The sequence below is a fragment of the Malurus melanocephalus genome, unplaced genomic scaffold (genome assembly GCF_030028575.1).
Source record: "Malurus melanocephalus ecotype Western Australia unplaced genomic scaffold, MMel_1.1 scaffold_494, whole genome shotgun sequence".
NCBI lineage: Eukaryota > Metazoa > Chordata > Aves > Passeriformes > Maluridae > Malurus > Malurus melanocephalus.
In genome coordinates, this window is record NW_026623726.1 from 312675 (window position 1) to 327974 (window position 15300).

Sequence of the window (15300 nt, forward strand, 5' to 3'; positions counted from 1 at the left end):
AATTCTTCACAACAAAATCTTGACCACAGTCAGGTTTTTGTAGGTGTCTATATATTTTCTTTTTATCTAACTTTTAATTAAAAATTCCTATTTGCTATTACTTTCCAGTGTGGGAACTGCTGACTTACTAAATTGTCCAGCYATTACAAGAGGGGGAATTAAACTGTGTATTAAACCACTCATTTTACAAGGCAATGTTTGGGGTTAAACACATGCCAGAACTTTGCAACGTGTTTAATGTGGAGTCCACCAATAAGGAAGTATTTGTATCAAATAAGTAAATGATAGTAGCTAAGTATTGTATTTTATTACTCTTAAGAATCTTGGACCAGCTCCAGATCATTAAAATACTGCCTTTTTTGGTTAATTATCTGAAGCACATAATTTTGTATTGAGTATTGAGTAAAAAATCCAGGTTTGAAATGCTTGCACTTTCAGGAGGTTGATTTACTTCTTTTTCTTTTCTCTTCCTCTTCTTTAAACTTCARATGAGCTTGCTTTTGATTATGAATGTAAATTGATTTAATTAATTTCAGTTCAGAGTTATGAGGGCCCCAGCCCCCTTGGTTTGGTGATAGGGCAGGTACCAATGGAACAGTGGGATAAGACTTGCAAAAAGTCAGAGAAGGCTAAGGTGTAATTTAAAATAAAGGATGCCAGAAACAAACCTGTATTGCGTGGTGATAATTCTCTCACATCACATTTGTAAGATYCATCTTCTATTTTATAGAAAAGCAAATACTTTGCATAGTTGATTTTTAAATCTTATTGTACTACCAGAATGTGAGAGTTTAAGAGTTTAAATGAAATTTCCATAAAGAAAGTCTGATGATGCTTTTCAAAGATGTGAGTTTGAAAAGTGTATTTGACTATTCATATATCCTAAAGTACTGCTAATAATTTTCTTTCTTTTTCTGCTTTGCATATTTGGACTGTTTTTTTGGGTGTGTGTTCCTGACAAATCCACCTTCATGCAGTTCACACGGTTCCTCTGTGATTCCCCTCTGGAGGTATGTRTTCATTCAGGATGGGAGTTTTGAAATGAATGTATTTAATTTATTTATTTAATGAATGTCTCAGTGTCCTCTACACTCTGTAGAGACCCAACTGCTGCTAGAAACAGAATTCCTGTTTCCCCAAATGGTGAGGAAGATCCTGCTGTGTATCCAAAGGAGCCTCAAGATTCCTTTGCTGGTCAAAAAGCTACCACTGGATTTCATGGCATTGAATTAGGRAGCACAAGCACAAAACCCCTTGTCTTTCCTGGTTTTTGATTTATTTCTATGAAAACAAAAGTATGTATTATTAAATAACTTGCTAAACTTTGAGGTARAAGTTGAGGAGAGATGCTGTTCCTTCATTTCAAGGGAGCAAACTGCCATGGATTTCTTGCAGTGTCTTTCTTGTTAGTCCTAAAGAGTTCAGGACTGCGTGACTGTAATGAAATTGTCAGGTTATAGTAATTACACTGGTAATTTGATATGTCGCACTTTGAGTGGATCCATGTGTGCAGGGTTTGTTGCTTTTCTCTGCTGAGTCCACTGGCCTTTACATTCCTGAAAGCTGAAGAGTAATAGAGCTCATTAGACTTTATAGGAAAAGGGCTTTTATCACCTCGTCAACTCAGGCAGCAGACTGCCATTATATTCTTAATTTTGTATGGCTGTGTAGATGTTGATGCACACTGCCCTGCCAGGTTTATACCCATATTGTTTCTTACAGACACTTTTTATTGACATTTCGAAGCTTGAATTAAATTTTGTGTGGCACCACTACAGATGTCTTCAATTAGATGAAGTTAAATAAAAGGGGTTATATATCAGAGGCCAAGGGATTCTTGAAATTCTTTATTCTGAAACAGTTGCCACAAGCAAATCTAGCAGTGTGTAGTCTGTTTACTYTTTTGAACAAAAATAATTTAAAATAAAATTTAAACCTTACATGTTTTCGATTTGTAATTTTTTGAATTTTTAATGTTATCATTAGCTKCAAATAGTATGAACAGACAAACTCTTCCTGTCTTTTTTATTTCCTCATTTTATTATTCAGTTTAGTTTCTGTTTTGGCTATGGACTCTGGCACAAAAAATGAATGCTTTAAAAAAATGATACAGTATGTAGTAGCAGAAAACCAGGCAATTTTCTAGCAGTAAACAGCATAATGTAAAGAGAAGTATTTGAGGTGGTTTTTTTATTCATCCCTAATTTTTAGAGGCTACATTTAACCATTTTTATCACTTTGCACAGGCAAATATGGAATGGTGGTAATGGTTGAGCACAGGGGAATGGTCTGCAGGACTCAGCCAGAACAGAGTGGGCTGGGGCCCTGCTGCTGCCAGGGTGGCAGAATTCATGGAAGAAGGTTCCTAGGGAAATCCAAACTGCTCAGGGTGATTCTTGCTTTTTGGTGCTCAGTGAGTGAGGAGGATGCTGTGGGCCAGTTGTGTCAGCATCACTGATCCTCCTCTCAGGGTTTGTCCTGCCCAAGTCCTGTCCTGAAGCAGCAGCTGGAATCAGCCTCAGCACTCAGATGTGCCTGGTATTGTGCCTTCCAGGGATAATTTTGTTTTGTTCTCAAGTTATTCTCTAATTTCTGCATAGAATATTTTTTTCATCTTGACTGATGTTAAATATTATATAGATAATTCTATAAAACTGTTGTCAAAATAATCTCTTTGAAGAACTGGTGATTTATACCCATTGTTTTGAGTGTGCCCATAGCACAATGTTTCCCAGCATCCATTTATGCATAAACAAATGGGTTCATGAACATTTGGTATCTCCTCTGCCTTTTTGATCACTCAATTTTATGGGATCTTTCTGGAGCTGTTTACATTCAGTTCTTTTTCAACCATCCTGAACACTTTTAAATCATCATCTTGGTTTGCTGCAGCATCATTCAGTCTTCACTGATTCACCAGTCTGGAGAATGTAATAGATCCAGCAGGATGGAAAGGGATCTGTTTTCTGTTATGCAAATGATCATTTGTTCTCCTGTTATCCATGCTGAGATGCTTTTGAATTCTGAAGAAAGATGTTTGTGAATCTCAATCTTTGCTCTTCGAAAAGCACTTCTGCTTTGCATTATTTATTATTCTGTTTATTGGTATGTTTTAGTTTTTAGGAGATCTAATAAATGAGACCATTACAAGCCTGTAATTCCCAGGATCACCTTACTAGGTCACATTCTACTCACATTTGATGCACTGCTCAGGACCAAAGCCACAACTAATTTCATTTAAAGATTTTGGCAAATTGGGTTTTTTTTTTCCTTGCAGTGGTGTTGACATCCCCATGATGTCTGTGTGGTGAGACCMAACATCTCTGGTGACGAAGCCCCTTGGGCCTCACTTCACTCATCCTTTCAGCATTTTAAGCTTTATGTCCCTGTCCTGCCTCAGTAGTTGACAGCATAGCTCAAATTCTAGATTTTCCAGTCAGGCACAGAACGTGGTTCTGTAAAGAGTGTCCTGCTAATCCCTAATGAAAGGAGGAAGGAGTTCTGGAAAGGAAAATGAAAAGAAATGTGTTGCTAACCAAGAGATAGACATCTACCATATGGCAGGTTTGTGTAAGTGTGTGTGCCATTGGAAAGGAATTGCTGGAATTAATCACTTCATTTATTCAGCAAATAATTTCCACTGGAGTGGAGAAGTCAAGGGTTTCCTGGCTTTTTTTTTTTTTTCTTCTTTGCTAGCATGGATTTAATATCTTCCTCTTCCCTCCATACACAGCAGAGGGTAAAATGGAAAAGTAGAAAATAAGAAAATTTCATGAAACCTCCCACAGAAAAATAACCATGCATTGTACAGGCAGGACCTATTTTTGGTAATTATAATGATCAAAATACTTCTTCATATTAAAGTAAGACCAGTGTGCTTTGAGGAAATTGGAGTGCTCTCACCATCACCGAAGTACAATTGTAAGCAATTAGTACATTGAGGTACTAATTGGGCAATATGTAATGCCAGTTCTAATAATTAAACTTTTAATAATGGGTTCTAAAACATGAGCAATCAAATGTGTTCATGGGATCATTARTGAGCAGGATATGAAGACAGGTAGAATTAACATGTAATGGAATATGTTGTGTTTTTCTCTGCATGACAGTGTAAACATTGGAGAGAAAACTGTGGTTTCAATTTTTGTCCTGGATTTTTCAAATATCAATTTCAATTTCAATATCAATATTATATTACCAATATAATAATTCAATGTGTTGAAATAGCACTATAGACTGTTAATTTTAAATACTTTGGTCCCTCTAAATTGATTCCAGAGCTAGTGTATCATTTTGGGTAGATAAGGTAAGCCCTTTCTGGTGGGGCTTGCTCACCTGATGTCCCTGGTAYATTTTACATGACCCTTGGCAAACACAGTCCCAGTGGGGATGTCAGTGGTGTGAAATGGTGTAGCTGCTTCAGGAAAATGTTTCATATTCTAGACCTGTTTTAGGTCAAATTGCCTGGATAGTGCACGGGAAATCAAGTGAAAGAAGCCAAGTATTCATTGAGAAATGGGAGAAAAGGTAATACTGACAAGCATTACAAAGGATTACATTGTATGAGAATTTTTGAAGGAGGAGGGAAATCTTACTCTTTTTCAAATGTTATTTGCTTAATGTAACAGAGATCTTTGAACGTTTTGCCCAAAATCAGTGCTGTGCTCATGGTGTTTGTTCCAGAACATAGACTCTCTTATGTTCATGACATTTCACTGGAACTGCCATATGAACGTTTCACATTATTAGTGAAATAACTGCAATTTTTACTGCACCAAAACTTTAAACTGATGTTAATGCTTCAGTTTGCAGAGGTCCAGTGACCAAACCCATACAGGCTCTGTTCAGTTTTGGGGTCACACACAGACACAGCATTTGTTTAACTCCAGAAGACTTTGCTTTGAGTGAAAATCTTTTCCATGTTGGCTTAGACTATCTTCTTTAACGTTCATTAAATCCTATATGATGAATTTTTGACAAAGAAAGAAAATCTGTTTTAACTGAAACTTATTTAAGCAAGTCTGTGTTCTATTACCAACCACATTTCCCTGTGGTTTTGAGATGTTTCATTTTTCTGTCACTGACTGCACTCTGAGAAGGGAATTTAACCTGTGCTGAGAAATCCTTAGAGAACATCTCTCACTTGACTGTGTCCCTGCTTAAAAGTTTTACCATTGACCATGTGATGTCATTTGGCTCTGCTGAAAAGTTGATGATACTGAATGAAACCATAACTGTTGGGTAAATGGGTTTTACTTGAGCAAGGGAAACCCAGTTTAATCTGCTATATCTGAGTTTAATGTCCTCATATACTGCAGATGGAGCTCTCAACTGTTTAATCACTTCACTTTTAGAGTATTCATGGCTCCACATTTAGTTTTCTGCTTTATAACTATATAAAAATGCAAACATTTTGTTTTGTGGCCTTTATTTTGGGACTTGCTGGTTGGTTAAGCCACTTGAAATGATTTTTTGTTCAYGTGACTGATTTCTTTTGACACATGTGGTACCAATTAGAATAACTTCTCCTGCCTATCATCTCTTCAGTCTGGGCTACTGTATCAAAATACTTGATTAAACCCACCTTCTGCTGTTGTAATGCAAAACAGTTGGTAATAGMAGGCAATATTGTCAGATTTATTGAGTGAGAAGCAGCTTTCTGAAGACCTGGCAATGCAGTGAAAAACATGACTAGATGGATAATTAAGTTGAGCACAGTGGAATTCAGGATTAAAGTAAACTTGACGTGGGAGAAAATGGCACGCCAGAGTYGGTTGTGTAATACAGTTTAAATTAGGGAGATCATTTTCCTCTTAACTCCAAGCATTGGTTTCTGGCTCGAGGTGCYTTACCCCATCCAGAGTCAAACTTCAGTGCACATCCAAAACCACAGCACACAACAATAGCCAGTCCCTTGGTGGATTTGCAGGATTTGCTCTGATGTGGGCTCRCAAAGAAGAGGTTCTGCAGATTTTGTTGCCAACACAGTTTCGGGTTCTTGGATAAAAGGTGTTTTGTTAGGTGTGGAGAGTAAACATCACATAAAGAATAAGCTGTTCAAGTTTTTTTATAAATGCTCTGAAGTAAATTTAATGGCTGCTCTGAGGAGCTCAGTTTCTAAGCTTGAAGTGCTTCTAGTGCTGGGGATGTGGAGAAATGCATCTGGAAGTTCCTTGCTGTGCCAGGGAGTGCTGGAGGCACCAGGTTTGCCTGTAATAATGCATGAATAAATTGATGAATTATGTTGGTTTGTTCTGTCAGTACCAAAACAGCTCCATGGCAGAGAGTATTTCAAATTCTTGTTTGGGATGTGTGGTTTGGTTTACCCATCATGTACAGCAAAGGTCATAAATGACCCACTWACTTTTGAAATTCCTTYYTTTCCTCTTTTTGTTAATACAGRTGGCCAAAGCAATTTCTCGCAGCAYTTATTTATGTGTTAAAATTCTCCTTAAAATATTTTTCATCCTGAAAGTTTGTCAGCAGGTTCCAACCCTCTCTTGTTCTTGCTTAGGCAGAGCATGCCCCGAATGGACCAGAGTGTGGCTATGGCTCCTTCCACCAGCAGTACTGGCTGGATGGCAAAATAATTGCAGTTGGTGTCATTGATATCCTGCCCTACTGTGTGTCCTCAGTCTATCTGTACTACGATCCCGACTTTTCTTTCTTATCTTTGGGAGTCTACTCTGCATTACGGTAAGAAATTTTCATTATCTGGTTGGAGGGAATAGTAGGCATTGATGCTTGTTTCTAAACTTTTATTTTTAGTCTGAATACATACTAGTGACATTAGCGAAATAATTCTGGGATTGGTTGCATTCCAATTAAWTTTTATTTGTCATCCTTGACTAGGGATCTAATCTAGTTCTAGTTAGCTAAATACTTTTACAGATTAAAAAAACACTCAGAAACAAAATGCCTCGTTTTTATTGCCCCAAAAATAATTTAGCATTGCTTGGTTTCAGCAGGAAAAGCCCCTTTTTTGTTTGAATAGAAATAATTTTTCCTTTGACCTTTGTCTTAGACCAGTCACCAAATGAAATTAATCACTTTTATAGTTTTATGCCCATTGAGATCATAAATAACAGAGTACCTAAAAAGCATTGTCTTCCGAATTAGTGGCCTCCTGCTGTACTAGCACTAAATATATTTTTCAGGTATGTTAATCTCATTATCTTTGTCTGTAGCAAGGCTGATGCAGAGAGTAATCCTACCAATTTTAAAGCCTTAAATTAACTATCCAACAWGGCCTTGCAAAACAGTAGGAACAGTGGGTATTGCTTTTCACTGTGAATAAAACTTGTATGCAAAATTGCAAGTTACTGTTTTTCTTCCATAGGCAATTTTATGATTCCATTGTTACTATAAGTGGAAAAAATCCAAACCTAAATGAGTGGAAATAATTGTGTAACTCTATTTTTTTTTTCTTGTATTTTTTGCTTATGTGAATTAAGCTGGTCACAGACATGTGGTGTTCCCAGGGAGGTTCTCATGAAGCAGCTGGGTTTGAGCCTCATGCCAGGCAGGTCTTTTGGCAAATTTGAGTCTGAGAAGCTGTAGCACGAGTGTTTTTACCTGTTGGGATTTGCACTGCCCTCTGTCAGGTGCAAAAGGAGCAATGGAATTGTGAGATCTCCTTTCTCCAAGGCATCCTGTTGAGGGGGACCCTCTCTGTGGGTGCAGCTGCTCAGCTTTGTTCAGTGTCACCCACCAGGGTGGGGAAATGGCACAACCTGAGTTGCTAGAAGCACAAACAYTACTTTTAGGCAACTTCTTACCATAATTAGTTCATAAACTTTTGCCATAAACCATGTGCAATTTAATCTCTCAAAGATGTAACCTGAATTTGATTGAATTTTGATTAGGGCCTGACAATTAATTAGAATTATTTASAGTTAATAAATGTAGAAAAACATTGGGACTCCTGTGATTTAGAATGGATTTTTTTTTTCTCTTACTGGTCTAGATTTTTACAGCTATTCTGTTTCATATGCTTGATACTTGAAATTAGACTGTTTTTTCCCTTGCAAGATGAACATWTAAAACACTAAGTCCTTCTCAGAGTTCCTTTTTAGTATTTGTACATATCCCATTACTTTATGTAATAATAGACTGGTATAATCCATGCTTATGAATTCTTGAAATTATTTTAAATTTTCTACATAATAAATTTAAAGCTTTGTTGCTGCACCATGCGTGCATGGCTCAACTTGTGAAAAGGCAGCTTGTAAATTCTGCAGCATTTAAGGCAATAAAAAWGAGTTCCCAACAGTCCTAGAGGGAGCCAACCTCGCTCTTCTTTCAAAAAGGGGGGAAAAAAGTTGAGTTAGGGAGGATTTAGGAAGTTGTGAAGGAATCTGATACCTTCAAAGCTGTTGCCAATTTTACTCTGAGGAGGTTGAACTGCGTTGCTGTCACTTCCACTTCGTGCCACTTTGAGAACTTGTGCTGCTGAGCTGTAGAAAGGATGGGATTTGAGGATCATTTGAAATACATAGTCATGTAAATAGAGAATGAGGGGAGAAGAAGCTGCTTGGAAATACCAGCCTTGCCAAAGGAAAAAAAAAATCAAGAAATACTGGGTGATACTAATTTAAGTGACAAAGAACTCCCAGTGTTTGCAGAAGATTCCTATATGTATGTACTCATATCTTGGATCAGAGAATAGTCTGTTTTGGARRGGACCTTTTAATGATCWTCTATTCCAAATCCCCTGCAGTGAGCAGGGCCATCTTCTTATCCCTTTGACACWGAAAGTAAGGACTGACATCCTTATTTAATCAAATTTGTTACAAAAGKGGCCTGCACAGTTAGAAATGCTGTAAAAACGATCACTGAGGAAGCACTGGCTGAGTCTTTATGGTAGCAGTGCTTTCCTTGTGCCAGTAAAATAAAAAGCAAACTTGTTTTGGAATATGTTGATATTTTTCTTTCAGAGTAAATGAGAAGATCATACTGACAAACATGGGATGGGTGAAAATACCTTTTGTTGCATGAAGATTGATGTTTTTACATGCAAATTGCTGGAGCATSAATGATAGAACAAGAGGCTTATCCTTGAAGCTTATTTTTTAAAAATACTTCTGATCTTTTCCTGAGCCATGTTAGCCAGTCTGTGTGCAATAGCTGGGCCAGGTTTCTGTAGAATTCCAATGTACATGAATATTAACAAGAAACCTATTAAATTTAGGCTCTTTGTCATTTTTATTTAAATTTCAAATCAGGCAGTTTCCAGACCAAAACACAAAAATGAAAGTATTTTTAAGCCTGASATGGTGTTGTGCATTTTGGTGATTTGTTTATTCAGTTTCCAAGTATATTAATTTTCAGTTTATTATTTCAGTTGGGATTTTTAAAAACATTAGTTTGGAGTTTATGATCTTTATTTTTTATTTTATAGAAGTCTAGGGCTTGAAATAGATGAAGAGCCAGGTAGCTGTAAAATATTTCAATATGAAGAGGTAAAATGATTGTATGGATTGTATTCAAATATAATTAGTCTTTTCTTTCCCCTCACAGGGAAATTGCTTTTACTAGACAGCTTCATGAAAAAGCTCCCGATCTCTGTTTTTATTATATGGGTTTCTACATTCACTCATGCCCCAAAATGAGATACAAGGTAAAGTGTGTTTTCACTTATTTCCTCAGTGTCCTRTTATTCAAAGCTCTTGACAGTGTTCATAGTAATATAATATTTTGTAATTGTCATTTTGGATTTTAATGTAGAYTTTATATGGTTAAATTTGAATGTTGGTTACTATTTAACTTGGCTTAAGAATTTTTTTTTTCCAATTTAGCTGCATGTGCTATTTATTACATCTTGGCTCAAGAGAGGTTTTCAAGGCTGTCAGATAACAGTTTGTCATTTGGTTACCTGGCTATCTGGTGTTTATCTCTTCCAACAGACTAAAATTCTCCCTTTTTGAGGCTGGCATGTTTGTAATTGTTGCTTAGTGACTCCAGGCGGTGATAAGATGCCTYTGTGGGCTTGGCTGGGTTTTCTTCTTTATTTTTTGTTAAAGGCTGGGGACTTGCTCTGCCCATGAAAGCAATGGGAAGTTTGGTGAGCAGCAGTTTTGAGCCAGAGCAGATTTTTGAGGAGAGGATCAGGAGAATGCACAGAACATCTACAGTAACCACTCTGACTCCTTTATAACCCCTGTTGGCTTCACCCGAGTTSAGATCTCAGTGTCTCTTGTGTTTTTTAGATCTTGTGACTATGATACCTTTTCTCTTTAAATATATCATTGCTTCTGGATATTATTATGATACAATTCCAGAGTACATCACCAGCTTGAACCAAAGGTTCTGATCACTTTCTCTACTCTTTGGAGATATTTAAAAGTTTAGGGTGATCTGTTCATGTCAAAATAGTGCAATTTAGCATCCCTTGTCCCTTGTACAACCTGCATGGTTTGAAACTTGTGAAAAAAATTGATTTAGCTTACCAGGGCACTTAAATAAATCTGGCTATAATGGCAAAAAACATGCCAGTTCTTAAAGATACCATGGCTGAGAAAATTTGGGTTGAGGTGCTTGTAGTGTTTTACTGAAAACATGAACTTTGTGTACATGGATTAAATAAAGCTCACACAGCAGTCAGTGCTTTAAAGGATCCATTATATGTTTGTGTTATTTATCATAAAGGGATCTGTGTTCTGTTGAACCTGTGCTGCAATTTGAAAATGACTGCATCAAGAATATCACACTCCCACGACTCTTCTAGATTCCATTCTTAAATAATGGAAATYGATCTAATTGTAGTGGGAGTATTTTACTTTTTGTTTCTCTTGCAAAAGCTCTTTTTCTTCCCTTGCTTAGAATTAATGACTCTTTGATGTGACTGTGATTTGGTAGAACATACATTTTAGTCTTGCAGGAGTCTAAGCACATCTCAGTGTGCTTAGGTAATTAAAGTTGGAGCAGGGATTGGGGAGGATAAGARGAGAGCCTGTCCTTGTGTGATTAGAACACACACAGAAGCACATATAATGCTACGTTTAGAAAGCAGTAATTTAATAAATGAATTCCAAGAGTCTTTGTTCTGTTTTATATTTCTTTTCCTGGGTCTGTTTGTTTCAGAAGTAGACAAAAGTAATGGACATGAAAATCAGGTTGACATTAATTCTGTAGTTCCACTTTCCCCTCACTGAAATAGAACACCGGAACCAAATTATCAAACTAAGCTCTGAAATGCATCTGGATAATGCTGCTGCTCTTGTGAAGTGSTTGGGAGGGGTAAAGTAGGATGGGGAGGCACTGACTTTTCAGATTAAGTAATTTCAGTAATGTCTGGTTGACTTAGAGGCATTACATGTAGAAGACTTTGCTTTATTGCAGTTTAATAGAGATGTTAGAGCCTCCTTTCCCTCAATGATATYATTGGGGAAGAGTGACAGGCTGGAGGTGACTGTTGGTAACCTCGTGTCAGGTAAGGAAATTAAATGAAGGAAAGAAAAAGGAGCTGGAAAGCTAACCACTGGGGTTTTAACCTTTTTTAAAATTTCTCTTTGCAAATTATTTGTCCTGGAATAGACAGAAATTGAGGCTTGGCACTGCAGCCCCTCTCTGTATGAACAGTGTCTTATGAGAACATTTATTTACAGTGAAGGCATGAGATTTGGGAAATAGTTATTGGGGGTGTGACCATTTCATCTGAAGGATTATCTTTCCACAAATGGTACAATTTGGGGTATGGAGAGTGTGTAATCCAGTGGAAGATTGGAGGCCTCAMTGTCCTGGAAGCAGATCCCAGAGTTGGGATTCCTCTGGCACAGTAGCAGAGTTGGAGAATTCTGGATTCCCAGGCAGGAAGATGAATGGTTAGAGTATCAGCTAACCCGTGGATCAGACATAATTGCAGAGGTTTTTAAAATAAAGCTCCCTTTTGACTCACTGTTCCCATTCCTTTTKTTCCCAAGCAGCCAACATTTGATTGCAATGGGATTTTAAAACTGTGGAGTCCCAGTGAAATTACTTTAAGATGGGAGACAGGACTATATTGCAATATTAGGATGTTTTTCTGTTCCTTTTTTCTCTCAGATTTGTTCCTATGTATGGGTTAATATTTACAAACTRCTAAAATAAAATCTACATTAAATTGAGACAAAAGGATTCCTGTAGTTATTCCTGTAGTCCTATTATGTTAATATGGAAAAATCCAATGAAAAAACGTAAGCAATGGCTTTGTTCCATTTTTTCAGGGTAGGTCAGGGTAATGCAAGATTAAAATGTCTCTCTGAAGAAATTCACGACCTTGTGGGAAACCTTCTCAGGCTGTTAGATGTGGTAGTTCTCATGTTGGAAAGTAGTCTCCTGGAAAATTTTCCAGGAGTCATAAGATGCAAAGTCTTTTTCCTAATGCATTTTGTGTGTTRAAGTTTTTAGAAAGTATTTTACTTGAAAATGAGGTTGGTCTCAGGGTTGCTTCTCGTGTGTTTAAGTCCTCTGTGTGTACATGCTAATGTTTTTAGTTAAATGCAGTTGTTCACACGGATATTTATAGAATTACAGAAATAAAAAGAAGCACCTTTAGCAAACAGCCAGAGAAATGCTTGAGAGGACCTTGGATATTTTTTCCTCTATTGATATTGTATCAGTTTTATCCTGCATCTTTCAGTTAAAAAATTTCACTCCATGGCTCTGTGGTACTAAATTCACATTTTCCAGTCAGTACCGAGCTCTTTGAGATCCTTTCTGCTCTTTCCATTGCAGTCCTTTGATACTGCTTTGGAATCTGGTGGTGGGTGACACTAGATTTTGGGGTTGTGTTTTTTGGATAAATAATTGTATTTACTTCCTTGAGTTTGCCACTGAGCCTCTGTTGATCTTAAATTGCTTTCTCCTCTAAGTTCTTGTGTTGGGGGTAGGATTATTGGTACCATTTTCTACGTGAGTTTCTTAGCTCTGGATTTTGTAAAGCTTTGGTATTTGCATGCAAACACTGCAGCTGGAGCGTGGATCAGCCCTTGTTTTGGTCAAGGATGTGTTTCCCCTGAAGCCACCCCACTGGTGGTGGTAAATAACTGCCAGAACCCTTTGAAGTGCACAGCAGATTTAATGTCTTCTTGCTGTGTTATCTGTGTGCCATTTTAAGACCATTCTATGATGTGAAGAGGTGTTTTGACTGAAACCTTTATCCAGACTTGTATGCAGGCCAAAGTAAATGGAATTATTTCAAACAGTCTCCTTCGGTATCAAGTCATGGCCAGACTTCAGATAGATGGAATACTAGAAAGGGCTCTGAAATGTCAAAAAAGAAACAAAAGGCTGATTCAACTGTGATTAATCATTCTTAAACTAAATACCTCAGACTGACTGTGGTCATAAGCGGTGCCCCTGGAATTTTATGGCACTTGAGAGCCAATTTCTTTGGCTGCTTTCAGGCATTTCAGCATCACTCCTCGTGCTGAAATGGCAGCCTGCATGTCCACGTCCACAAGATCCACAGAATTCTGGCTCATCTTCCCCTGCCCAGACTCTGTCACCATATCTGGCTGTGGAATTTAGTTCATGTTTTCAGTAAGCTCAGATTTGCTGTGTAAACTGAAATTTGTGAGGGAAGGAGGCTTAATGGGACGTGCCTTAATGGGATCCTCTGTGATTTTGGGGTGCAAGCACATATGGTTCTGCCACTGAACAGCAAAAAGYTTTGCTCAGTGTGTCACCAGCTCCATGCAAAAAGAGCTGGTGCTTTTATACCTCCATGTGTAATCTTTTTATTCAGCCTCTTTTTCTCACTGGTGTTACTATTTACCTTGAAAAGGGAAAATATGATGAGCTGGGAGTGGTTTGGAGGACTGGAGTTGCTCTGCTCTCTTACCCCTAAAACTAGTGGCTTTTCCTGGATTAATTTTGTAAGTTAATAGGAATAAATCTGCATTGCAATTAGAACTAAAGAACTTTTTATGTAAACAGGTCATAAATAGTCAACTAAACATCCTGAAGAGTCACTGCTTGTTATAGAGTGCCAAGTTGTTGCTTGTTTCTTTATTATCAACTTTATTTGATAATAATGAAATATCTACATTGTAAAAGCATTATTTAATCTAAGAAAGCAATAAAAGTTTTGGCAGCACAGGGGCTTTGCTTTATTTGGCAGGACGGTTAAAAACAAACAGCAAATAACAAAGACAAAAACATGTAGCAATAAAGCCCTGAGAGTTATTAATTGTACAAGTGGGGAGGTAATCCCTGCTTTTGTGTGTGTCTTATTGACATCATTTTTATCTGCCTCCCACCTTCCTTCCTTCCATTTCCTTGCTACACTTGCCCACAGGCTGGGATCCTCCTCTACGTGAGCATCAGAGCTAAAATTGAACATTGATTTCTTCAGAGCTCTGATCTTGCCCCAGTTCCTTCTGGGGGATTGGGTTAGTGCTTGAGCAGAAAGATTGCCCTGGGTTCATTTGGAGTTTGGGCATTAAAAATCAAAGGGATTTTGAGAAGTCTTTTAGACTGGCCAAGACTTCCAAAAAGATTTTGGRTGTTTGACTTGATGTACTTGTGTGAAATGCTTCTGAAAATCAAGCTGTTTCAATATTCCTTCAAGGTGCAAGAAGTCCTTATCTCTCTGCATGTGTTTTATCAAATRTGTTTGGCTGGAAGGGATGTCTGGTTTTTGGATGTGAGAAGGCAGGTGCTCTGTTCAGTGTTGCTGTTCCCCTTACAGCTCTGGTGCTCTTTTCTTTTTTTCAATCTTCTTCTCTTTCTTTCTTCCTTCCATAAAAGCTTTTTCCTTTCACCTTTCCTTATCTGAAAGCCCRCACCAAATGGAACTTAACATGTTGGAATAAACAATTGTGGCAATGTGGGACAGAATAAAAACACCATGGGTGAAAAATCATTAATTCTTTGGTTCTTGATGTAATGTTAGTGATAAATATTTAAAAGCTTTTCTTATTTACTTTTAACAGCTTCTTACAAAGTGTTAGAGGCCACTTTTTTGTTTTTTCTTTCTCTAAGACATTTGTAGACAGGTTGTGAAAACCACATTATTATGAGCATCAACAAGCAGGAATAAGGAGATGCTCCAACAGCCATAACTGAATGCTGACAGGGGATTTCCACTGAAAATCTCATTATTTAAAGCAGAATACCASTTTCCATGTTTATTTCCATGTTTTCATAGCAGGTAAAGCAATTACTCCATTACTTTATTTTTTTTCCTAAGCTGTTGTTTTTTACTGCCTGTAATTGGTAAATTATTGCAGTTTCTCCTCAGTACAGGTTTTGAAGCTGTGCTGAATTTTACACAGCATTTTTCTGCAATCCCATTTTTCTGCTAGAAACAGAACCAGA

At 37.4% G+C, this 15300-nt stretch overlaps 1 protein-coding gene across 4 annotated transcripts in view; it reads left to right on the forward strand.

Moving 5' to 3' along the window:
• ATE1 (arginyltransferase 1) overlaps window positions 1-15300 on the forward strand; it is a 65260-nt gene that overhangs the window by 15088 nt on the left and 34872 nt on the right. For all 4 annotated transcript variants that reach the window (XM_057381166.1, XM_057381167.1, XM_057381168.1 and 1 more), the window contains exons 8-10: window positions 978-1010; window positions 6515-6696; window positions 9520-9619. In XM_057381166.1, the coding sequence (XP_057237149.1) occupies window positions 978-1010; window positions 6515-6696; window positions 9520-9619 (315 nt within the window). The remainder of the gene's footprint in view (window positions 1-977; window positions 1011-6514; window positions 6697-9519; window positions 9620-15300) is intronic.